At 42.5% G+C, this 25,274-nt stretch overlaps 1 protein-coding gene and 1 pseudogene across 1 annotated transcript; both read left to right on the top strand.

The window, feature by feature from the left end:
- The first annotated feature begins 4,308 nt into the window (after positions 1 to 4,308).
- Positions 4,309 to 12,072, top strand: LOC135546967 (intraflagellar transport protein 88 homolog; annotated as a pseudogene).
- A 1,132-nt stretch (positions 12,073 to 13,204) lies between these two features.
- On the top strand, positions 13,205 to 14,421 carry il17d (interleukin 17d). The gene is made up of 2 exons (XM_064975528.1): positions 13,205 to 13,695; positions 13,781 to 14,421. The coding sequence occupies exons 1-2, from the start codon at positions 13,220 to 13,222 to the stop codon at positions 14,100 to 14,102; spliced, it is 798 nt and encodes a 265-aa protein (XP_064831600.1). The 5' UTR covers positions 13,205 to 13,219; the 3' UTR covers positions 14,103 to 14,421.
- Positions 14,422 to 25,274: the final 10,853 nt, after the last annotated feature.

Here is a 25,274-nt window from a genome sequence, read left to right as displayed (position 1 = left end):
CCCACGCAGCTATACAAATAAATGATGCAATTATGGCCATTAAATAACACACAGCATGGCATATTTAGATAGCATAATAGGCCTAGCCTACATCATATTTACTTCCTATTTTGCAGCTCATGTGGTTATTCTAGACAAGGCTCTTTATCATTCTCACACAAGTCATTTGCTGAAGGCCCAAGCCTAGACTACGTCATCTACAGGTGTAACGTTGTTATTGAATGCAGTTCTAAAACAAGCTCTAGACTTTTATTTCGGATATGAAACTAACGTCTGGGCTAGAGTTGCTTGATTGACTAGCTACGTTCGCTTTTTATAAAGTAGGTTTGAGATTTAATTTTGGTACTGTGATTCAAATTGTTCACAGATTAATGAAAAGAAGGCACATAGAGCCAATGTCAATTTAGAAGAGTATTTTATTGCATTTGAGAATGTTTTGAGATTTCAAGAACAAGGTTTGGCAGTGAGAGTAGACTTCTGAAGGTGAGGGCTCGAGTCATGGTATATTTACTAGCAAGTGAGGTGATGAGAGGTTAAATGTTAGCTAAGTGTTGAGACAGGGTTATATAGCAAACACCTGAACACATAAAGCCATGATTTTAAATATGTTTTTAGAGAAAATACCTTGTCTGTAAAAAGTAATATGATTATTTACTAATGAGTTGATGGGGTTTTATCTTCTTTTTTTTTAAACCACACGCTATTGCATAAATGCATGTTCTAATTTGTAAATCAGTTAATGCTGTGACTTGCAGTCTAGGATGCAAATGGCCTCATCTACACTCCTGGGGCGGCAGGGTAGCCTAGTGGTTAGAGCGTTGGGCTAGTAACCGGAAGGTTTCGAGTTCAAACCCCCGAGCTGACAAGGTACAAATCTGTCGTTCTGCACCTGAACAGGCAGTTAACCCACTGTTCCCAGGTCGTCATTGAAAATAAGAATTTGTTCTTAACTGACTTGCCTGGTTAAATAAAGGTTAAAAATAAATAAAAAATCTATGGGCAGACCCATGACTGGAGCTGTACAGGTGTGAGCATCAGTATTCAGTTCCTCTGGTTTGCACACTGGTTGAATCAACTTCATTTACACGTCCTTTCTATGACGTTGAACTAATGTGGAATATATGTTGAATTGACGTCCGTCCTCAGTGGGTGGATTCTAATATCTCGTGAACTGGTACCGTAGCGTCAGTCAACAGACTGTGGGATAAGACAACTAACGAGGAACTTTATTCCGGTGCAGCTCGGCCTACAGTATGACTGCAGTCAGAACAGCAGGCTACTCTTCAGCCATGACCAGAGGGGAGTTGACCAGGGAGGGAGAGGGCTGTGTGTTGGTCACATTCACTAGTTTATTGGAGACCACAAGTATAGAACGTGATATCAAAACCTGTTTCTTATATTTTCAGGTTCTGCATTTGACCCACTGGGTCAGTCCAAAGGACCAGCTTCTCCAGGCCAGATAAGAAGGCGAAGGTCCTGAAGAAGAAGGTGAATGACCTGATAGAGGAGAGCTGCCTGGTGCACAGCTGTGGAGTCCTACAGTTGGTCAGTGTACTGTACCCCTGCCTCTTACCTGTACAGAATGACTTAGAGACATCACAGACTCAGGAATGTGTAATGCTTTACCTCTAACATTGTTATTTCTACCATTGTTATTACAGTCCCTAGATCAGCGGTTCCCAAACCAGGGGTCGTGGCCCCATTTGAGAATTTTCAAAATCCTCGTAAAAAAATAAAAATAAATTATAATATCATCTTTGTCTCTCAAAATCATTTAAAATGTGGTTAACCTTAAAAATATAAATTAAAATCTAAAAGTAAAAACCAGAGAGCACTTGACGGTTGGTCGCACTTGACGGTTGGACTTGATTCATTCCCACAGTGAATGGCTGAGCCCAGCACGATATAAAACCACACGCAAATTGCAGAGACTGATATGGTGAAAACAACGTGTGGAAAGGCAGAGGCACAGAAACTCACATCAATACCTTTGTCAGAAAACACAGTGAAACTAAGAATTGATGCTATAGCTTGCAATCAGGAGGAAACTCTTGACTGATGGACTCAAATTCCTCACCTTATGCCCTCTAAATGAACGTTAGCTGTGAGGGCCGAGACCCATTGACTTATGTTCACTACATGTCGGGGGATGCTATTCACGAGGACATATTGTTCTGTCTCAAGATTCTCAACCACACTGCACACTGCCCTAACCCATCTGGACAAGAGGAATACCTATGTGAGAATGCTGTTCATCGACTACAGTTCGGCATTTAACACCATAGTACCCTCCAAGCTCGTCATCAAGCTCGAGACCCTGGGTCTCGACCCCGCCCTGTGCAACTGGGTACTGGACTTTCTGACGGGCCGCCCCCAGATGGTGAGGGTAGGGAACAACACCCCACTGATCCTCAACACTGGGGCCCCACAAGCCTCAGGAGGCTGAAGAAATTCAGCTTGTCACCAAAAGAACTCACAAACTTCTACAGATGCACAATCGAGAGCATCCTGGCGGGCTGTATCACCGCCTGGTATGGCAACTGCTCCGCCCACAACCGTAAGGCTCTCCAGAGGGTAGAGAGGTCTGCACAACGCATCACCGGGGGCAAACTACCTGCCCTCCAGGACACCTACACCACCCGATGTTACAGGAAGGCCATAAAGATCATCAAGGACAACAACCACCCGAGCCACTGCCTGTTCACCACGTTACCATCCAGAAGGCGAGGTCAGTACAGGTGCATCAAAGCTGGGACCGAGAGACTGAAAAACAGCTTCTATCTCAAGGCCATCAGACTGTTAAACAGTAACCACTAACATTGAGTGTCTGCTGCCAACACACTGACTCAACTCCAGCCACTTTAATAATGGGAATTGATGGGAAATTATGTAAAATATATCTCTAGCCACTTTAAACAATGATACCTAATATAATGTTTACATACCCTACATTATTCATCTCATATGTATACGTATATACTGTACTCTATCTCATCTACTGCATCTTTATGTAATACATGTATCACTAGCCACTTTAACTATGCCACTTTGTTTACATACTCATCTCATATGTATATACTGTACTCGATACCATCTACTGTATCTTGCCTATGCTGCTCTGTACCATCACTCATTCATATATCTTTATGTACATATTCTTTATCCCCTTACACTTTTGGAATTGTTAGTTAGATTACTTGTTGGTTATTACTGCATTGTCGGAACTAGAAGCACAAGCATTTCGCTACACTCGCATTAACATCTGCTAACCATGTGTATGTGACAAATAAAGTTTGATTTGAGCATGAAACAGTACAAGGGATGCGTGGCTATTTTGACGAAAAACAGATTCCATGGGATCGAATGGTGGGCTTTTGCACAGGTGCTCCTCCATCCATCACCGGACGGCGGGCAGGCCTCTGCACTCTGGTTATGAATGTGTCTCCCTCTGCCATGTGAACGCATTGTATGATACACCGACTGAGCTATAATAGATACACCGAGAGCAACGGGCGGCAGAAGAGCTGAGCGCAGATCTCGGACATATGCAGTACAGGTAAGTGCGGTTGTAAACTAAATCGGACACGCCTGTTCGCAAAACTATCAGATCGTGTTGGAAAGATTTTTCGAATTGAGAGAGAAACTGTTGTCATTCGCAATGGATACAACTTTAAAAAAAATGTAAACAGACTTACACTTTCTGTGTAATGAAAACAAAATGTGTCTCCTTGCCTATCTAACATATATATTTGGAAAACTGAACGAACTGAACGCAAGCATGCAGCGGAAATAAAAAAAAACAATTCTACAGATGAGTGACCGAATCAGCGAAATCCGTTAGACTGTGATCCTGGCTCAGTTAACATGCCGGTAAATTAAGTCGATCAGCTGCTTGAGCTGTCATGTAATATGGTGCCGTCTCCCCCCGAGCATTAAAACTCATGGTACGCTGATTCAGTGCTCTCGTCTGCATTAAAAACCATTATTGATCAAGTTTGGATGTGACCGGAGAGATGCCCCATGTACTTTGAGAAGCTCCGACGCGATATGCATCAAGGACACCCATCTCATTAATGGTGGTGAGATAAGATAAATTATATATGATGGTGAGTTGAGTATACAATCAGAAATACTGTTAGAATGTTTTGCAAATGATTGCCATGGCCCCAATTAAAAAACGAATCATTGGCTGTTAATTACATAATTATTTTTCCGCATGGTTGGGGTCACGAGAATTTTCAGATATTAAAATGGGGTCATGGGCCAAAAAAGTTTTGGAACCCTTGCCCTAGATAGAGGCAGAGGAAGGACAGAGCATTGGTGAGACAGAGGGAGCAATCAGGCAATGCAGACCACATCAACCTGGACCTCACCTGCTCTGTGAGTACAATAACAACTGTCAATAGAAATACTAATCAGTCCACATCACCTGGACTTCACCTGCTTGTGAGACGCAATGTATTTAAGGTCAATTTTGGTCCGATCATGGGGATCAGAGTTGATATTTTGGTATTTTATTAACTTGGCGACTCAATACACTAACAATGACATGTACGCAGAGGCCCTGAACACTTACCAGGTCATCGTAAAGAACAAGATGTTCAGTAATGCAGGTGGGTGGGAGAAGATGTCTTATTTTAGATTAGCCCCTGAAATGACAGACCAGCACTGATGAGCATTACTAGACCAAAAACCTGTTTGTCAGAAAACTATTTTTTACTTTCTTTCCAGGAAGGTTAAAAGTGAACATGACCAACATCTGCTTCAAGCAGAAGGATAAAGGTCATGCAGAACATCAATGTCGTCATCATCCCCATGGGCAAGTACTACGACGCCCTGAGCGAGAGCCCCAACAGCTTTAACTTGATCATGTGTGTTACCACGCCATTGGAGACATAGAAAGGATGAAGAAGGCTTTTCAGAAGCTCATCTGTGTCTTCTGGGGGATCGATAAGTACATCCCACCCAACATGAGCACTTCTATTCTGTTCTCAAACCGAACAGTCAGCACAGTGAAGTGTACACTACACTAGGAGTCCAGTCTGCACGCTTCACAACATGGTAAGTTCTAGGCTTTATTGTAGTAGCACTTACTGCATGTTATGCTTCTAAAGTCATCCACGTTAGATTTGTTTTCAGGATGACACCCATGCCAACCTGGTGTTTGAAGCCATCAAGAACGACAAGCTTCACCAGATGGAGAGAGAACGGTAACAGTCTTGTTTATACATTATACAAAACATCACTGTTCATCTGTATGAAATGTTTCAGTCATTGTATTTGGCCACTGGAATCTGTTCTCTTGACTGCAGGAAAAAGCCCTGGCTGAGAAGTTCATCATGGCATCAGCCAAGCTCATCTCCCCGACATTCGCTGCTGGATCTGACTAGTGTTTTTCCAAACCTCAACACTAGAGGGCAATACAGGGTAAATGTGGCCTGGCGTCCCCTTGGTACAGTAATGGCAATACTCGGTGTGGTTGTTTCTGTAGGTGTGTGAACATGGTGAAGAGTTTCCAGTAAAACGACCTAGAGATCACCAAAGCCATCACCTACCTGAGACCGAGGGACTTCAATCAGGTTGGTGTGTGTCACCGACTGTGAACAGTCTTCCCTTGTACCACATGAAGGAAATGGCATTTTCCCCCTTTTCACTCCATCCTGGCTGTATGTGTATACGCTGTATTTTCTGTCTATGTATCTGTTTCTCCCTTCGGCTGTTTCACCACAGCTTTTCTCCTCTTCACTCCCTCCATTTTTTTTTGCCTTTATTTTACTAGGCAAGTCAGTTAAGAACAAATTCTTATTTTCAATGACGGCCTAGGAACAGTGGGTTAACTGCCTGTTCAGGGGCAGAACGACAGATTTGTACCTTGTCAGCTCGGGGATTCGAACTTGCAACCTTTCGGTTACTAGTCCAACGCTCTAACCACTAGGCTACCCTGCCACCCCATGGCTCTTAAGCTTGAGGTATGTGTTACAAACAAATGAGTATATGTGTAATGCCCTTGTCAGATGTTGTGAGGTGTGTGTTTGTATGCAATATGAGTGTGTAAATGTTATAGTGATGCTAAGTGATTGGGTTCCTTCCACAGGCTGAGGAGACTCTGAAGACGTTTGAGAAGATAGACAGCAGAGTGAAGAGTGCTGCAGCCACGAAGCTCTCCTTCCTGGCAAGACCCTCTCATTCTGATTATCAATATTATATAGTCATATTAGGGAAATACTCCTATGTTCAATCATCATTAGCGTACTTCCTTGAACTGTATGGCATATGTAGATCTCTTGTTGAGATTAGCTCTGATACATCACAAGAAGGACTATGACCAGGCTGACCACTATACTGACCTGGCCATGACGGCCGACCGCTACAACCCAGCGGCGCTCATCAACAAGGACGATACAGTGTTTGTGAAGGACTATGAGAAGGCTACAGAGTTCTAAAAGGAGGCTCTCCGGAACGACTTGTCCTGCACTGAGGCCCTACTGTATATAACCTGGGTAAATAAAAGAGTCAGGACTCAGCAAGATCATTGGGAGCTCAGGGATCTGTTTAATATGCTATTATTAATCTTGCGCAGTAGCCTTCCTTTTCCCACAGAATGTGCTTTTTCCTCAGGTCTGACCTATAAGCGTCTGGGGCATCTGGAGGAGTCTCTAGACTGTTTCCTGAAGCTCAAAGCCATCCTGAGGAACAGCGCTCAGGTCATGTGGCAGCTTGCCAATCTGTATCCTCACAGAATACTGGGTCTTTGAGCATTGCCTAAAAACAATGTTATTTAAGGAGCGCTTGTCTACAACTTAGAGCGTTATTATAATATATAGAAGGCTACATGTTTTGCGTATAAGTGATCCTTGACTGCAGCTCAGCTTTGAGATGTTGGAGGACCCCCATCAGACCATAGAGTGGCTGCTGCAGCTGATCCGTGTGACACCCACAGACCTCCAGGTGATGGCCGAACTGGGAGAGCTCTACGACAGCGAGGGAGACAAGTTTAAGGCCTTCCAGTACTACTACGAGGTCAGTCTCTCTCAACGCAGTACGGGGACTTTCTATCATCAGATAATCATGATATACTTCTAAGTTTCAAAGCGTATCTGTATTATTTTGATTCACAAGTCTAAATTGTAGGAACTCCTGTAGTTGATTACAAAAATCAGTCGCATGAAGACTGGGTGAAATCTGTACTGTCTCCATGGTCTTTGTTCTTGTTCTATCCTTGAGGTATTCCCCCTCCAACATTGACGTTATTGAGTGGCTGGGGGCCTACTACATTGACACTCAGTTCTGTGAGAAGGCCGTCCAGTACTTTGAGAGAGCCACACTAATCCAGTGAGTCTGTAGTCCTCATCTCACTATAATATTGCTGTGTATGTGTCTTGAGTTTTTACATCATCATTTAACAAGTGATATGCTTTGTTTGTTGTGCCTCTATTCCGGCATATCTGTCCAGTAGCCTGGAGACAAAAGTAATGTTGTATCATGCCCCTGCAGTATTGATAACTTGACAAGTCGTTTCATGCGAACTCAAGTGAAGTGGCAGTTTATGGTGACCAGCTGCTACAGGAGAAATGGTGAGTTTATCATCCACGTCAAAGTGAGTTATTATGTAAATAAAAACATTTAGTCAGAATGAATATCACCCTTACCAAGAGAGAAATAATCCCATGTGCAATAACCTGAACACTGCTGCTCCTTGTTCCTTCATCCCCAGGAAACTACCAGAAAGCCCCGGAGACTTACAAAGACATCCACCGGAAATTCCTGGAAAACGTTGAATGTAATCCACCCAATCCCTTCTTGTCCTCTCAGCATTACTTCTCTAATGTAACGGTTTATAAACAATTATGTATTGATGCTGATCTATGGGTGTGTGTTTTTCCCATGTCCCCCTACAGGCCTGGGTTTTCTGGTGAGGCTGTGCACACACGAGTCTGAAAGAGGTCCAGGACTACGCCACCAAACTGAAGAGGGTGGAGAAGATGAAGGAGATCAGAGATCAGGTACTCTACTTACTCACTACACTCTTGTCTAAGGCTACAGACAGTGACACAACACCATTTGAGGCCACTGGAGACTGGCTTCACTGTGTCTTTCCTACGTAAAACAGACAGAGAATACCGACATCTCACTGAATCAGAACCATCTGCTCCTAAATCGGCACTGAGATTTTCTTGGATCGGAACGGTCCTTCTAAGGAGCGAATCTCTCATTCCTGCTCTGTTGTTAACTGGCCCAGGCTTTGCTGACATGATCAACTCTAATGTCTGTGGCTGTTTTTGCTCTCTGCAAGTCTCTTTGTTTTCACTATAGAAACCAACAAACAGTTGGATAAATCAGAGTGTATGTGTTGTTGTTTTGGTTGATGTTGGATTTGAACAGAGACATCTCTCTCTCTCTCCACTCTAGCGGGTTAAGTCGCCAAGGGAGGGCAGTGCTAGAGGGGCCCGGAGAGAGGGCAGCGCCAGCAGTGGTGATTGACCCGGCTAGAACAGGACCCTGAACACCTCCATATGTCGACACACATTTTCAACCCTGTTTAGTTATATTTGGATTGTAATCACTCACAAAAATTAATTTAACCAATTATCTATGTTCTCTTCACTGCTGTCTTGAAATTGGGAACCCCGAACCCTGTCCGCACCCCCCAAAGAAGGCATTGGTCCGAATAGACATTAGATAGTAAAAGAAAAAGAGCTGTTTGACTTTCAGTATGACATGATGTTTATCTGTCTAATCCCACTGTTGCTAATCCTAACCCAATACATTTCCATTACATCTCTGACCCGGAGTTTCTCTTCTGATGGTAACCCTTTCCTACCTATTCAATTAACCTTTTCTAAATCGCTCTTTGCCCCACTGTTGTACCTGGGTGTGTTTCGACAAGGGGTACTTCTGACCCGGTCTGCACCCCACCTATGAAGGTCATCAGTACACGCCTTCTCTGTGTAGATACAGTATATGCCCCTTTCCAATACTTTTAATCCAGCTGTTACTTTTCTGTACTAACTAGAACAAGTTAAAACAACATTGTTATTCTGGCTTGACCATGTGAAAACAATTATTACTACGAACCCATCATTGTCATTGGCACATAAAGGGTCAAAGGCTTTTGATTTGACTACATACTACTTGCCCAAAGAATCTCTGAAATTTGTCCATGACCAGACTAGTTATTGTGGTTTCCTACACTAGATATGCTCTGCCATTTTATGTTATAATAGTAATTGCTTAGTTCTACAGTATGCAGTATACTTGCTGATGTTTTCAGTGTTGAAGCAATAATTATCATGCCATGTTCTTCAAACAACACAGCTAATCCTCCATCAGCACTCGGTAGTGAAGTGGAATTGTACAAATGTTTACACAAGCTTAGTCTTTCAGTCATTTACTCCTCTTTTTTAATTCTCTCATGGCCCTTCAGTGATGGATAACAAAGCAGATGAGTAGGGCACTGGTACACTTTGTGTGTGGCAGATTGGTCTGGCATTTGGTGTTTTATTAGGATCCTCATTAGATCACACACAGTGTGCTAACCCTTCACACAAAGACACACCACACAATCTCATGGGCTACTTAATTAGCCATATATACTCTAAGCCAAACATCTGTACAGATTTATATATATATATAATATATATATATATATATATATATATATATCCCATTTAGCAGACGCTTTTGTCCAAAGCGACTTACAAGTCGGCTGGGGCCACTACTTTTACATATGTGTGGTCCCAGTGGGTGGTCCCAGTGGGAATCGAACCCACGACGCTTGGCGTTGCAAGCGCCATGCTCTACCGACTGAGCCACACAGGATTTCCTATCTTTTCATTCAAAATCTCTCTCGAGCTGCCAGTACTGGTTATAGACCGCACGTACACGGACTCAGAGATGTATAGAGGACACACTTGCCACTTGCTATCACAGTAGCGATCAATGGCAAAGATCAGAGATGCACCCTCCTATACATTTCTATGGACAGCAGCTGTCATGACATTTCTCTAAACACCCTAATTTCTCTGCTCCCTCGAGCTAAATGAGGAAACAAGTGGAGATGGGATCATGGAAACGCGTTGTTTGACAAAGTAACTGTAATAATGCTACCCAATTTGAAAAAGTCACGCATTACTTTACTCCATTTCTCATGAAAGTAATGACTACATCATTTTTTTTGTTGTTTGTCAAATACACAAAGCCAGGTGACAGTGTTAAGGTATAAAGTAACTGTTTAGGTAAAAGTGAAGGAATTAAACTTTTCCAGTATGTTAGAAAAAGAAACACCAACATTTTAATTCTCAAATTCAATGGCTGAACTACAGTCTAGCTCTACATTCCCAATTCACAGCGTCCAAGAAGTCTTCTAGCAGGCTGCTGTTAGCTATGTATGCCAGGAATGACTCCCTCCTGTAACTCACCACCTCAAGAGAATGTTTGCACTGATCACATTGCAAAGAGAGAGCTGAAAATGCTCTCCAATATGAGAGAACCTCCCTTCTTGCATACACCCCTAAGAGTTTCCCCACTTTTGACCCCCTTGACTACTAACTCTGAATACATAGTGCTTGTACACGCACATTTTGGAGTGGTCGTTATTAAAAACTGGGGTTGTTATTACGGTTATTTTACTTCAGCAAAGTCATCTACTTATGACTACTCTGTAACTGAGGATCCAGTATGATTTAAAAGCACTTCTCAGACACTTCCAAATCAATGGTTCCCTTTGATCTAAACGTGTAAGCTGATCCTCTTCTTGCACAGGGAGGTCTGATCGCACCAACAGTTGACAGCTGACCCTTTGACAGGGAAATACATACCTAGACACTCATGGTATGTGCAGTACATTTTTTTCCCTCCGTTTTGAGGCAGAAAAAGGGGCTGCTTTTCCACTGGAAATCTCACTGAATTTTTTTGGGTGAGTGAGGCCTTTGAAAGGCTGTGATTTGAGGATTGTGAGGGCCAACGGAATATTGGGCCTCCTCCTCTTCCTGTTTTTGTGGTTGGAGTGGTTTCCATGACTACCTGGTTGCCAGATGTGAGTGTCTCTTGCCTGTCCCCCACTTTTCTGGACCGCCATACGGACCTATCATCTGAGCCTAGAGCTGCCACACATTCCCTCTCCCTCCTTTCTCTCAAATACACACAGAGGACAGAGAAGCATGTGGTATTAAACAGCCTCTCATTGTTTATCCCTCTCTAACAGAGTGTAACAATTATTGCTAAATGTGATCCATGCAGTTACAGGGTATTGAAGGGGCCAGTTCCAACAGTAGGCAAGCAGGTTCATCCTGTGCCTGTGTTTTCTCAGACAGTGGGCACCGCAGCCATGGCACCAGAGCCAAGGCTGAGAGCCAAGATGAAGGCACTGGCTGGCACCAATGAACCCTACGAGGTCAGCAGCCAGTGAGACATAGATGAGACACACACACTGCCTCCCACTTTCAACAGTGAAGACTTGCAGTGTAGGTTTTTTGTCTTCCATTTTACAGATCTACCGCAGTCTTTCAATGGTGTTCCAACTCTTTCCTCTTTGCCATCATTTTCACGTCAGGCCCCTGATCCATCTTAACACCTTGTGGACAGAAGCATGACAGAGGCCCAGACTAAACAGACAGACTTATATAGAGAGAAGCAGTATGCCATCCATCTGTCTATAGGCAGTGGACCATAGACCACACACTCTACCTCTCTGTCAGCACTGACACAGCTGTCACCTTCATGAAGTAACTTACCCTCTCTTTCCAAGCATTTATTTTCAGGGGATTGGTCTTGTGTTCCCCTTACAATATTTTTAGTCTGTGCTGCTACGATAGTTTATACATTTCGCTTACAGTGGAGTTCTAACGTGGGTTTCACTGTGGACACCCCACAGTATCTGCAGGGAGTGTGGTACACAGTTGCCAAATATGGCGAGTGATCATGTGTGCAATATGATAATCAATAGTAACTGAATGTGTTTGTGTCCGTGTAGATGCCTCCTATGTGGATCCACCAAAGACTGCACCCAAGAAGCACATAGAGGATGACGACTTTGCTGATGAAGAGTTGGGAGACGACCTACTACCAGAGTAGCCAGTTCCAAATACCCCTGATTTCCTCCTCCCCTCCTTGACAGTAAGGGCGTTTTCACATATGAAATTCGGTACACTCTGGTTCAGTTTCCTGGAGCGTTTTGTGAGAATTCTACAGAACATGTTTTGCTTCACAAGACCTGAAAATAACAGTTTCAGGGTGCGATTAGCAAGCCGCACATTCTACATGATGTTAGTGAGCTAGCTAGGTAGCTTGTTTACAATGGGCAAAAAAGTTCCATGCGACACGCGCTGACTCATTACAATACCTGGTACTCTGGTCCTGGATCTTGGACCCGCTACTATAGCATGGATCCGGATCATATATGTGAACAACAAGTTCAAAGAATCTATACATCGCATTCCACCAGAGTGGTGCAAACTGAGATGATTATTTTCCCATATGCTAGCCTTGATGCATTTTATCACCTGGAAACTTTCTGGGAAAATCCATTGTTATTAACTCTATGGTAACCTCAGGACAGTAATACAGTTTTAACCCGGTTTAGAGGCTCCTCATTTAAATGTATACTTTATAAAAGATGTTTAAATTGCAAAGCACTATTTATTTTTATCCGAAAGTCTTCCCTGGCTTTTTGTGTTCTGACTGAGGCAAAGAAGTACATATATGCATATGATTTGTCTATTTTCAGATAATAAAAAAAAAGTCACCATACCATACATTTGTGCTCTTGTTAATTTTGGATGCATGGATTTGGGTGTTAAAAAGATTAATTATAAACCAGATTGTTCGAGCCCTGAATGCTGATTTTCTGAAAGCTGTGGTATATCAGACTGTATAACACGGATTTGACAAAACATTTATTTTTACTCTTCTAGTTATGTTAACCAGTTTATAATTGCAATAAGGCACCTCTGGGATCTATGGCCAATATACCACAGTTAAGGGCTGTATCCAGGCACTCCGCATTATACAACACAACTCCACCTTTAAAATATTGCATTGTAGATACGGAAAGTTGAAAGTATGAACCTTGCCGAGCGCAGGTGGATGAATTCTTGTCATAATCAACCAAACATTTCCTATTACGGCTATCCATTCTATCCCGAAAATATTTCAGAGTGGGAAATAGCTGTATGAGTACCTGCAGTTCGGCAACCATTCGAGTGACTCAGAGCGCAGTGCAATGTTTTCATCTGCGCAACAAGAATTACATGGGAGGACCCGACAACAGACGGAAGTTTTCGCAGACGTCAAAAACTATATAAGGGGTTCTAAACCAATGCTGTATAGCCCGACGATACATTTTTTCTCTCTTTGCAGTAAAAGTTTACAATTTCGTGTCCAACAGAAGTGCGCAACAATGTTTGGTCGAGTATCTTTCGTGTGTTTGCTTCTGGTGCTGTTATGCGATGTGGCATCGGTAGCCAAGGTGTCCAAGAAGTCCACCCGGGGCCGACAGTGTTTGGACTTACCGGAAGAAATCCTCGAGCAGATGTTTGGGCGGCTTTCGGTGGGCGTCCTGAGTGCGTTCCACCACACTCTGCAGCTTGCACCATTGGAGCGGAAGAATCTCACCTGCCCATCAGGGGGACGCCCTGTCCCCGACAGGAAATCTCGGATTCCCGTCAACCTTCTCAGCCTGTCTCCCTGGGCATACAGGTAGGAATACCTGGGTCTAAATGTCAAGTGGGCCACAGTAATTATGAATGGGTCAATATAATTATATATGGTTCCCCTTCAACAGGATCTCCCACGACCCAGCCAGGTATCCCAGGTTCATACCCGAGGCATATTGCTTGTGTAAAGGCTGTCTGATAGGACCGTTTGGTCAGGAGAGCGACCAGTACCGCAGCACCCCCGTGTACATGCCCTCCGTCATCCTGCGACGCACAGGTTCCTGCGTTGGGGGGCGCCACTCATACACAGAGAGCTACGTATCTGTGGCAGTGGGGTGCACCTGTGTTCCCCTGCTGGAGAAGGATAGGGATGCGCAGAGCAGTAACCAGAGCCTGGAGAGAGAACAGACAAAAGCTGACGAGCTCAGCTCCAACGACAAGAACATATAAAACATACATGGAAAGCAAGGCAATAGAATAAAGGGCTGTATGGAAATGTATGGTTGACTGTATAACACACCACGGTGTACCTAGCAGCAGCAGCAGCAGCTTTAGAACAGTAATATAACTCTACACACACTGCCACCTGCTGGTGAATGGAATTATATTTCATGATCATCTAAGCATGTTTCCAGGCTTTCATAAATGTGTATTTTCTTTGTGTGTATATGAAATATTATTTACACTGAGGTCAAGCATACATGAATACCATTATTCACTTCAGAATTCTGTCATAAGGGACAAGAAATCATTAAAAACCATCCCCCGAGTCTTTGTTATCATGGTCCCCAAAATGAAATGTTGGAAGTCTTGACAGGCAATGGACATTGCCCAACATGTTGGCCTTCCTTGCGACAGTCACAGACAACATCAATCAAGTCCGTTCTGTGGGATGGATGAATGTCAGACATCACCAGCCAGTAAGGACATTTATAAACAAAGGGTTGCAGTAGCAGCCAGCTTGTGGTTAGGGAGGAAGCTGCATATAGTCAGACCCATAAGTGTGTCTGAACCATAATGGTTCCTGATGAGGGAGGGAGAGCGGTGGAGCAGGAGGGATTAGATCAAAAAGCTGCAGAGAACCATTAATATGTATGAATACAATGTGTACTGTTTCAGGTGTGGAGAAGGACACAAGCTAAAGTGCACAGCTATGTGAGGTTCACCAGTGCAGAGCAGCACCCTGCCCTTGGCCAGGTACTTGACAGTCTGGGCGACCTTGGTAAGGCTCGTTCTATAAACCGGAATGCTTTACCAGTAGGGTTGGACATATTACGATAGTATCGTCTATCGACGATGATTGACAGCCATTGTCGATGGTGACGACATCGTGATGTGATAGATGATGGTTTAGCCTATTTGATCTTCACTGGCACAGCGCAGTAAAAAACAGAGTCAGCAGTGCACAGCAGGGCAGCACTCGAGTAATTTTCCTATTCCCGATAGTTTATTTAAATATGTTATATACAGAACGCAAGAGAGGAATGTAGTCGAGAGCGGATGCATGGGCCTCATAGCCTAAACCTATTCCTAACTATATTGTGTCTAGTGGTTATAAAAAAACAAGCTATATTCCCTTCTCTCTCCATTTGATAGGCTTTGTATGACTTTGGGCTATCCACGTTCATCATTTTATGCATGGTTTTCTCCTGATAAAACGATGAATAAAGAATCCCTCTCAAACATTGTTTGAATAGCCTAAAAACATAATGTAGCCAAGGAACTAATAATAAGCTAGAACAAATAACATTAATAGCCTATAGAAACATTGAATGACAACTTTAATAAAGTTTTAGCTTATTAAGAAATAAATTATCCGTGCGGGGCAGGAAAACGTCGACCCTCCATGCGAGGTTTAAAACTAAATGACCAATAACCTATCCTCCTACTAGGCCTATCATAAAAGCTTTAAGACAAGTTAAAATGATCAACAATATCAATCAATTAATCACATGTATTTATAAAGCCCTTTTTACATTATCAGATGTCACAAAGTGCTATACAGAAACCCAGCCTAAAACCCCAAACCGCAAGTTTAAGTTAAGACAAGTTAAAATGATCAACAATATCAATCAATTAATCACATGTATTTATAAAGCCCTTTTTACATCAGCAGATGTCACAAAGTGCTATACAGAAACCCAGCCTAAAACCCCAAACCGCAAGCAATGAAGCACGGTGGCTAGGAAAAACTCTCTAGAAAAGCAGGAACCTAGGAAGAAACCTAGAGAGGAACCAGTCCTCTTCTGGCTGTGCCAGGTAGAGATTATAAGAGTACATGCATTAAGGCCAGATTGTTCTTCAAGATGTTCAAACGTTCATAGATGACCAGCAGGGTTGTAGAGGGTGCAACAGGTCAGTAACTCAGGAGTAAATGTCGGTTGGCTTTTCATAGCCGAGCATTCAGAGGTCGAGACAGCAAGTGCGATAGAGAGAGAGAGAGGGTCGAAAACTGCAGGTCCGGGACAAGGTAGCACGTCCGGTGAAAAGGTCAGGGTTCCATAGCCGCAGGCAGAACAGTTGAAACTGGAGCAGCAGCACAACCAGGTGGACAGGGGACAGCAAAGAGTCATCAGGCCAGGTAATCATGAGGCATGGTCCTAGGGCTCAGGTCCTCTGGGGGAGGGGGGTAGAGAGGAAGAGAGAGAGAATTAGAGGGAACATTCTTAAATTCACACAGGACAACAGATAACACAGGAGAAATACACCAGATATAACAGACTGACCTATTTTGCCAAAGCACAGCCCCAACAACACTAGAGGGATATCAACAGACCATCAACTTACTACCCTGAGACAAGGCTGAGAATAGCCCACGAAAGATCCCCTCCACCACACAAGATCTCCTCCACCAAGGGGGCACAAAACCAGACAGGAAGATCACGTCTGACTCAACCCACTCATGTGACGCACCCCTCCTATTTTATTTATTTCACCTTCATTTAACCAGGTAGGCCAGGTGAGAACAAGTTCTCATTTACAACTGCGACCTGGCCAAGATAAAGCAAAACAGTGTGACAAAAACAACACAGAGTTACACATAAACAAACATACAGTCAATGACACAGAAAAATCTATGTACAGTGTGTGCAAATGTAGAAAGATTAGGGAGTTATGGCAATAAATAGGCTATAGAGGCAAAATATTTACAATTTAGCATTAACACTGGAGTGGTGGATGTGCAGATGATGATGTGCAAGTGAAGATACTGGGTTGCAAAAGAGCAAGAGGATAAATAAGAATATGCGGAGGAGTTAGTTGGGTGTACTATTTACAGATTGGCTTTGTACAGGTACAGTGATCGGTAAGGTGCTCTGACAGCTGATGCTTAAAGTTACAGAGGGAGATATAAGACTCCAGCTTCAGTGATTTTTGCAATTTGTTCCAGTCAATGGCAGCAGAGAACTGGGGCTTTACCTAGCAAAGACTTATAGATGACCTGGGGCCAGTGGATTTGGCGACGAATATGTAGTGAGGGCCAACCAACGAGAGCATACAGGTAGCAGTGGTGGGTGGTATATGGGGTTTTGGTGACAAAACGGGTGGCAGTGTGATAGACTACATCCAGTTTGCTGAGTAGAGTGCCTGTTCACCCCGCTATCATCCAGAAGGCGAGGTCAGTACAGGTGCATCAAAGCTGGAGAGACTGAGAGACTGAAAAACAGCTTCTATCTCAAGGCCATCAGATTGTTAAACAGCCACCACTAACATTGAGTGGCTGCTGCCAACACACTGACTCAACTCCAGCCACTTTAATAATGGGAATTGATGGGAATTGATGTCAAATATATCACTAGCCACTTTAAACAATGCTACTTAATATAATGTTTACATACCCTACATTATTTATCTCATATGTATACATATATACTGTACTCTATATCATCTACTGCATCTTTATGTAATACATGTATCACTAGCCACTTTGAACTATGCCACTTTGTTTACATACTCATCTCATATGTATATACAGTGCCTTGCGAAAGTATTCGGCCCCCTTGAACTTTGCGACCTTTTGCCACATTTCATGCTTCAAACATAAAGATATAAAACTGTATTTTTTTGTGAAGAATCAACAACAAGTGGGACACAATTATGAAGTGGAACGACATTTATTGGATATTTCAAACTTTTTTAAATCAAAAACTGAAAAATTGGGCGTGCAAAATTAATCAGCCCCTTTACTTTCAGTGCAGCAAACTCTCTCCAGAAGTTCAGTGAGGATCTCTGAATGATCCAATGTTGACCTAAATGACTAATGATGATAAATACAATCCACCTGTGTGTAATCAAGTCTCCGTATAAATGCACCTGCACTGTGAAAGTCTCAGAGGTCCGTTAAAAGCGCAGAGAGCATCATGAAGAACAAGGAACACACCAGGCAGGTCCGAGATACTGTTGTGAAGAAGTTTAAAGCCGGATTTGGATACAAAAAGATTTCCCAAGCTTTAAACATCCCAAGGAGAACTGTGCAAGCGATAATATTGAAATGGAAGGAGTATCAGACCACTGCAAATCTACCAAGACCTGGCCGTCACTCTAAACTTTCAGCTCATACAAGGAGAAGACTGATCAGAGATGCAGCCAAGAGGCCCATGATCACTCTGGATGAACTGCAGAGATCTACAGCTGAGGTGGGAGACTGTCCATAGGACAACAATCAGTCGTATATTGCACAAATCTGGCCTTTATGGAAGTGGCAAGAAGAAAGCCATTTCTTAAAGATATCCATAAAAAGTGTCGTTTAAAGTTTGCCACAAGCCACCTGGGAGACACACCAAACATGTGGAAGAAGGTGCTCTGGTCAGATGAAACCAAAATTGAACTTTTTGGCAACAATGCAAAACGTTATGTTTGGCGTAAAAGCAACACAGCTCATCACAATGAACACACCATTCCCACTGTCAAACATGGTGGTGGCAGCATCATGGTTTGGGCCTGCGTTTCTTCAGCAGGGACAGGGAAGATGGTCAAAATTGATGGGAAGATGGATGGAGCCAAATACAGGACCATTCTGGAAGAAAACATGATGGAGTCTGCAAAAAACCTGAGACTGGGACGGAGATTTGTCTTCCAACAAGACGACGATCCAAAACATAAAGCAAAATCTACAATGGAATGGTTCAAAAATAAACATATCCTGGTGTTAGAATGGCCAAGTCAAAGTTCAGACCTGAATCCAATCGAGAATCTGTGGAAAGAACTGAAAACTGCTGTTCAGAAATGCTCTCCATCCAACCTCACTGAGCTCGAGCTGTTTTGCAAGGCGGAATGGGAAAAAATGTCAGTCTCTCGATGTGCAAAACTGATAGAGACATACCCCAAGCGACTTACAGCTGTAATCGCAGCAAAAGGTGGCGCTACAAAGTATTAACTTAAGGGGGCTGAATAATTTTGCACGCCCAATATTTCAGTTTTCCATTTGTTAAAAAAGTTTGAAATATCCAATAAATGTTGTTCCACTTCATGATTGTGTCCCACTTGTTGTTGATTCATCACAAAAAAATACAGTTTTATATCTTTATGTTTGAAGCCTGAAATGTGGCAAAAGGTCGCAAAGTTCAAGGGGGCCGAATACTTTCGCAAGGCACTGTACTGTACTCGATACCATCTACTGCATCTTGCCTATGCCGCTCTGTACCATCACTCATTCATATATCTTTATGTACATATTCTTTATCCCTTTACACTTGTGTGTATAAGGTAGTAGTTTTGGAATTGTTAGCTAGATTACTCGTTGCTTATTACTGTATTGTTGGAACTAGAAGCACAAGCATTTCGCTACACTCACATTAACATTTGCTAACCATGTGTATGTGATAAATAAAATTTGATTTGAGGCTATTTTGTAAATGACATCGCCGTAGTCAAGGATCGGTAGGATAGTCAGTTTTACAAGGGTATGTTTGGCAGCATGAGTAAAGGAGGCTTTGTTTGCGAAATAGGAAGCCAATTCTAGATTTAATTTTGGATTGGAGATGCTTAATGTGAGTCTGGAAGGAGAGTTTACAGTCTAACCAGACACCTAGGTATTTGTAGTTGTCCACATATTCTAAGTCAGAATCATCCAGAGTAGTAATGCTAGTCGAGCGGGCGGGTGCCAGCAACAATTGGTTGAAGAGCATGCATTTAGTTTTACTAGCATTTAAAAGCAGTTGGAGGCCATGGCAGGAGGGTTGTATGGCATTGAAGCTCGTTTGGAGGTTTGTTAACACGGTGTCCAAAGAAAGGCCAGATGTATGCAGAATCGTGTTGTCTGCGTAGAGCTGGATCAGAGAAACAGCAGTAAGAGCGACATCATTAATATAAACAGAGAAAAGAGTCGGCCCGAGAATTGAACCCTGTGGCACCCCATAGAGACTGCCAGAGGTCCGGACAACAGCCCCTCTGATTTGACACACTGAACTCTGCCTGAGAAGTAGTTGGCGAACCAGGCTAGGCAGTCATTTGAGAAACCAAGGCTATTGAGTCTGCCGATAAGAACGCGGTTATTGACAAGAGTCGAAAGCCTTGGCCAGGTCGATGAAGATCTGGGTCCAGAGTAACGCGGAGGTCCTTCACAGTTTTATTTGAGACGACTGTACCATCAAGATTAATTGTCAGATCCAACAGCAGATCACTTTGTTTCTTGGAACCTAGAACTAGCATCTCTGTTTTGTCCGAGTTTAAAAGTAAAACATTTGCCACCATCCACTTCCTTATGTCTGAAACACAGGCTTCTAGTACAGGCGATTTTAAGGCTTCACCATGTTTAATAAAAATGTACAGCTGTGTGTCGTCCACATAGCGGTGAAAGTTCTGTTTCCGAATGACGTCACCAAGAGGTAGAACATATAGTGAAAACCATAGCGGTCCTAAAACTGAACTATCCACAAAGACGAAATATATCTTTCTGACAGATAAGATCTAAACCAGGCAAGAACTTGTAGACCAATTAGGTCTACAAGACCAATTAGGGTTTCCAATCTCTCATTACTGGCTTCCGGGTTTAGCGAGCAGTGTGTCAAGAAGCAGTGTGGCATTGGCAGGATCATGTTTTGGAGGATGCATGGCTCCTTCGCCTCTCCTGAGTCCGTACGGGAGTTGCAGTGATGGGACAAGACTGTAACTACCAATAGGATATCACAAAATTGGGGAGAAAAATAGGTAGAAAAATATATATATATCAAAAATACGCAAGAGTCTATTTGACTGACACTTTACTCCATCATGGCATGTGCTACATATAATATCTGTAGTTGTAGTAGTAGTCTTCTGTGGACTTTATATGTCAGTTGGCAACCAACTTTAAGGCACATTACAACCAACTGGACTGGAGTGTGGACCACAGTTCATCTTTCAATCACCCACGTGGTATATGCTCCTAAAATCCTATGAGATGGGTGTGGCGGGACTTGCAGTGCTTGTTGATGCGCGCAAGCATAATATGGTAAGGGAAGCCAGCGAGCATGAAAGAGAAGAGGATGGCATTGGCGTTTCTATACAAGTAGGTTGAGTCAATATGTTTTTCTACTTGCACGAACGCAAACATATAAATCAGAACCATGGACAGCCACATATTAAGCTTACGTTGATTGGACCAAATTGATTTGGGTATCTTTTAGTTTTCGTTGTATTAGACTCCCTGACTACACCGCTCATGGCGCAAAATACATTTAAGAATCTATGTTATTGAATTATTGCACCACACAGATCGCGAGTGTCTGCGTTGCCAAGGGCTAATATAGAAGTCATTCCTATTTCTGGCGCAGATCGCGCCAGAAGTCCTGCATCTCCCATCTCCTCATTGGTTTATAGAAGCAGGTACCTACGTGCCATCTCCTCATTGGTTATACCCACGTGGGTGATTGAAATACAAACTTTGTTGCTGGTCGTTGTGGTAATACAATTAAAGTTTAGAGGCCAATCACCATATACAGTGGGGCAAAAAAGTATTTAGTCAGCCACCAATTGTGCAAGTTCTCCCACTTAAAAAGATGAGAGGCCTATAAATCTTCATCATAGGTACACTTCAACTATGACAGACAAAATGAGAAGAAAAAAATCCAGAAAATCACATTGTAGGATTTTTAATGAATTTATTTGCAAATTATGGTGGAAAATAAGTATTTGATCAATAACAAAAGTTTATCTCAATACTTTGTTATATACCCTTTGTTGCCAATGACAGAGGTCAAACGTTTTCTGTAAGTCTTCACAAGGTTTTCACACACTGTTGCTGGTATTTTGGCCCATTCCTCCATGCAGATCTCCTCTAGAGCAGTGATGTTTTGGGGCTGTTGCTGGGCAATGCAGACTTTCAACTCCCTCCAAAGATTTTCTATGGGGTTGAGATCTGGAGACTGGCTAGGCCACTCCAGGACCTTGAAATGCTTCTTACGAAGCCACTCCTTCATTGCCCGGGCGGTGTGTTTGGGATAATTGTCATGCTGAAAGACCCAGACACGTTTCATCTTCAATGCCCTTGCTTCACTCAAAATCTAACGATACATGGCCCCATTCATTCTTTCCTTTACACGGCTCAGTCGTCCTGGTCCCTTTGCAGAAAAACAGCCCCAAAGCATGATGTTTCCACCCCCATGCTTCACAGTAGGTATTGTGTTCTTTGGATGCAACTCAGCATTCTTTGTCCTCCAAACACTACGAGTTGAGTTTTTACCAAAAAGTTATATTTTGGTTTCATCTGACCATATGACATTCTCCCAATCTTCTTCTGGATCATCCAAATGCTCTTTAGCAAACTTCAGACGGGCCTGGACATGTACTGGGCTGAAGGGGGAGGGGGGGTTCCCAGTTGGGAACCCCTAGCCCCATCAGGTAGCAGGGGGACACGTCTGGAACTGCAGGATTTGAGTCCCTGGCGGCGTAGTGTTACTGATGGTAGGCTTTGTTACTTTGGTCCCAGCTCTCTGCAGGTCATTCACTAGGTCCCCCCGTGTGGTTCTGGGATTTTTGCTCACTGTTCTTGTGATCATTTTGACCACACGGGGTGAGATCTTGCATGGAGCCCCAGATCGAGGGAGATTATCAGTGGTCTTGTATGTCTTCCATGTCCTAATAATTGCTCCCACAGTTGATTTATTCAAACCAAGCTGCTTACCTATTGCAGATTCAGTCTTCCCAGCCTGGTGCAGGTCTACAATTTTGTTTCTGGTATCCTTTGACAGCTCTTTGGTCTTGGCCATAGTGGAGTTTGGAGTGTGACTGTTTGAGGTTGTGGACAGGTGTCTTTTATACTGATAACAAGTTCAAACAGGTGCCATTAATACAGGTAACGAGTGGAGGACAGAGGAACCTCTTAAAGAAGAAGATTCAGGTCTGTGAGAGCCAGAAATCTTGCTTGTTTGTAGGTGACCAATTACTTATTTTCCACCATAATTTGCAAATAAATTCATTAAAAATCCTACAATGTGATTTTCTGGATTTTATTTCTCATTTTGTCTTTCATAGTTGAAGTGTACCTATGATGAAAATTACAGGCCTCTCACCTTTTTAAGTGGGAGAACTTGCACAATTAGTGGCTGACTAAATACTTTTTTGCCCCACTGTAAGTTCAAAGATGAAAAAGCCTTGAAGGAGGAGAGATGACTAGAAACGATTCGGTTGACCGTTTTATGTGTGGTTTAATTGTCGGAGCAGAGGACCTTGTGCATTTCAGGTAAAATAACAACTCAATGTTTATATCCCAGGACAAATTAGCTAGCAACAGCAAGCTAGCTAAATAGGACAAATTAGCAAGCATGTGCAAGCTAACTAGCTAAATTGCCATACATGTTTTAATGCTTTTCGACCTATCCCCAAATTAATGTAATTGGTTCAGAGTTTGTTTTGATATTTTAACCTGCATGTCGTGATCGCGTTTGGTGTAGGGGGACAAAAGAAATGTACGCACAATGGCGCAGCCGGTTTGGGTTCCATGTTAGACTTAATTATTTGCAAAGAGGGACAGTTTCATTGCAAACAAGACACACTGATTTGGTGTTGGAGATAAGATGAACACAGGCATATCTATGTTGATTCTTAGCCTGTAATTTGTGTGGTATTAAAGTGTAAAATGACTAGAATTGCATGAAATGTTAAGCATTTTTCCACCCTTACTCGTCTGTCCATTGTGGTCTGTGAACCAACAACCTTCTGGCCCACAGCGCTATCAAAATTCCTGCGTTGCCATGTAATGCTTACAGGATGAAGAGATTCTAAAGCTTCATAAGGCTCTGGTCTGTCCAAGAAGTGAGGAAAAATGGTAGGCATTTTCTCAATTCACTTAATTATTGTTTAATATATAGGGGAAGGTCACTTCAGAGTTCAGGGAGGATTAGGTTAAATATATTTTGCTGAAGGGAGGGGCCATACGTTTTCATTTCAGGGAGGTCCGATTTTTTTCCATGTAACAATTATAAATAACTTTCACTTTAAAGGAGTAGTTCTCTATTTTACAACTTGATGTTCGATGGTCCCTCCCCCTGAGAAACTGTAATCCATGGTTCAGTTATCTTTAAACAGCCACTACAAACTAAAGCTAACATTAGCCACCACCTGCTAACAATCAATGGAAGTGATAATGTTCAAATCACTGAAAATCTATTCAATCAAACTCTGTATTTGGTTTGATGTTACTTAAGGTGATTTGGAGACTTTAACAAAAACTAGCTTGTGTTGTGGTGGCTAAAGTTAGCTGAAGTTTGTAGTGGCTGTTTAAAGAACTGAACAATGGATTATGGTTTATCCTGGCCCATAGACTACTTTCAGGGTGAGGAACCATCTAACATCGTTTTAAAATCGCGAACTACACCTTTAACACGTGCAGATGGGAATGGTACTGATGATTGTCAGTGTGCTTTTAAAACATGTTTGGTATACTACTTATACTTTTCACATTATAACCATATTAGAAAACCCAATGCATTTCAGGGGCCATATACTTTAATGGGGAAAACTCTGGTCATCACTAGTCTGTTGGAAGATGGAAATGCCATTTAAACTATAAAACATGCAGACTGGTCTGGAATGGTGTGCTTGTATACAGCTTATATTTTTTTTGTATAAAGCTACATAAGTATTTGGATTCACCACTTGTGTTGAACTGTTAAGGTACAAACTCCAAACCAACTTTGACATGTATAAAACTAACAACTTGCATTGCTTGTCAAAAGATTTGATTCCATTATTGAACTATAACTTTCAAATTAGCATAGAAGCTCCAGACTTCTAAAGGCTAAATTTGTATTCACCATTGACTGTTCTGAAGCATTTCAGCTACAAAGACCACCAATGTTCACATGTGCAGACTGGCTCATCTTAATGGCTTCACAGGTTTTTTACCATTCCTACTTCAAACTAAAACGCGTGTTGTATCCCCATTCATTTCAATGGCAGAATGCAAGCTTTAACATTCTAAACCTAAATCACTGCCACAAATGATTGAGTGCTCAAACTAAAACATTTTGAAAGCTTAAAAACGTATGGTTTTAGTACTCTCTAGCCTACTATAACCACCTTAAAGTAGGTCACTATAACAAACAGCCTACAAAAACTCTATTCCTACCATTTCACAACCATAAACACTTCAACACTAGCAAGCACACCACGTTTACTTCAGTGAATGTCATTTTCTGAAAATAA

The sequence above is a fragment of the Oncorhynchus masou genome, chromosome 10, assembly GCF_036934945.1.
Source record: "Oncorhynchus masou masou isolate Uvic2021 chromosome 10, UVic_Omas_1.1, whole genome shotgun sequence".
In the NCBI taxonomy this organism is placed as follows: domain Eukaryota; kingdom Metazoa; phylum Chordata; class Actinopteri; order Salmoniformes; family Salmonidae; genus Oncorhynchus; species Oncorhynchus masou.
Note: the sequence above shows the minus strand (reverse complement) of the source record. Positions and strands in the feature narration are given on the sequence as shown.

Excerpts from the sequence above, each read along its gene's own strand:
- il17d (XM_064975528.1), top strand. The coding sequence starts at position 13,220 with ATGTTTTCATCTGCGCAACAAGAATTACATGGGAGGACCCGACAACAG. Across the intron at positions 13,696-13,780 it reads CTGTCTCCCTGGGCATACAG|GATCTCCCACGACCCAGCCA; the intron begins GTAGGAATACCT and ends CCCCTTCAACAG.